This window comes from Octopus bimaculoides, chromosome 22 (assembly GCF_001194135.2).
Source record: "Octopus bimaculoides isolate UCB-OBI-ISO-001 chromosome 22, ASM119413v2, whole genome shotgun sequence".
NCBI lineage: Eukaryota > Metazoa > Mollusca > Cephalopoda > Octopoda > Octopodidae > Octopus > Octopus bimaculoides.
In genome coordinates, this window is record NC_069002.1 from 8,135,841 (window position 1) to 8,136,874 (window position 1,034).

The window sequence follows — 1,034 nt, forward strand, 5'->3', positions numbered from 1 at the left end:
ATATATATATATATATATACGTACACGAACATATACATATGCGTCAGACAGACAGACTGCCATATGTTTTCGTCTACCAAATTCACTCAGATTAGTTGACCCAGGACTGTAGAGGATGACACTTGCTCAATACTCCAATATGCCACAAGATGGGACTGAACCCGAAACTATACGATTGCAAAGAAAGCTTCTTATGCACACATTCATGACAGCACTAATGTGAAAAATCTATATACAGGGTGTCCACAAAGTCTGGGTACATGGGGATTAACACTTACTATAAGAAATTATTATTTCTTATATTTAATTGTTTATGTCATGATTTTATTTACTCTGTTTACCCACATGGGGATTAACACATACTTTAAGAAATTATTATTTCTTATATTTAATTATTTATGTTATGATTTCATTTACTCTATGTACCCAGACTTTGTGGACATCCTGTACAATTGGAATTACAAAAAAAAAAACCAATAATAATAAGAAGAAGAAAAGAAAAAGGAAAACATCGAAATCTTACATGAAACGTTCTCGTTCTAAAATATGTTTGTTCATCAGAACGACTTTCTTAATAATTGCTGCTGTTTTATTCGGGGCTTTGCTTAAAACATCTCGAATTTCCTTTTCATGTTTTTCAGTTAATGTTGTTTCTCTCTGAATCTTCCTCACTTCAAGTTTCTTCGTGAGTTCCTATGGGTAAATAAGTTACTTACAAGCGGAGGTATCAATTGTTAATGTGCGTTGCTGCGTGAAATGGAACAAATGAGCTTTTTCATACATAGGGGTTTCAGACCCCGTGCTCTTTAAATGCCAGTTTAGAAACATGGATACATACAAACATACATACATATATACACATATTTGTAAATGTATATACATAGGTGCAAATATGCATATACGGATATGCATATATATATGTAAATATACATGTATATATGCATATATTCCTATATGTATGTGTGTGCGTATTTATCTATCTATCTATCTATCTATCTATCTATCTATATATATATATATATATACATATATAT

General features: G+C 31.1%; 1 protein-coding gene across 2 annotated transcripts in view; it reads right to left on the reverse strand.

Annotated features, from left to right (window-relative positions):
- The window catches only part of LOC106873806 (interaptin), a 27,026-nt gene that overhangs the window by 4,325 nt on the left and 21,667 nt on the right, over positions 1 to 1,034 (reverse strand). For both annotated transcript variants that reach the window (XM_014921319.2, XM_052975849.1), the window contains exon 17: positions 524 to 693. In XM_014921319.2, the coding sequence (XP_014776805.1) occupies positions 524 to 693 (170 nt within the window). The remainder of the gene's footprint in view (positions 1 to 523; positions 694 to 1,034) is intronic.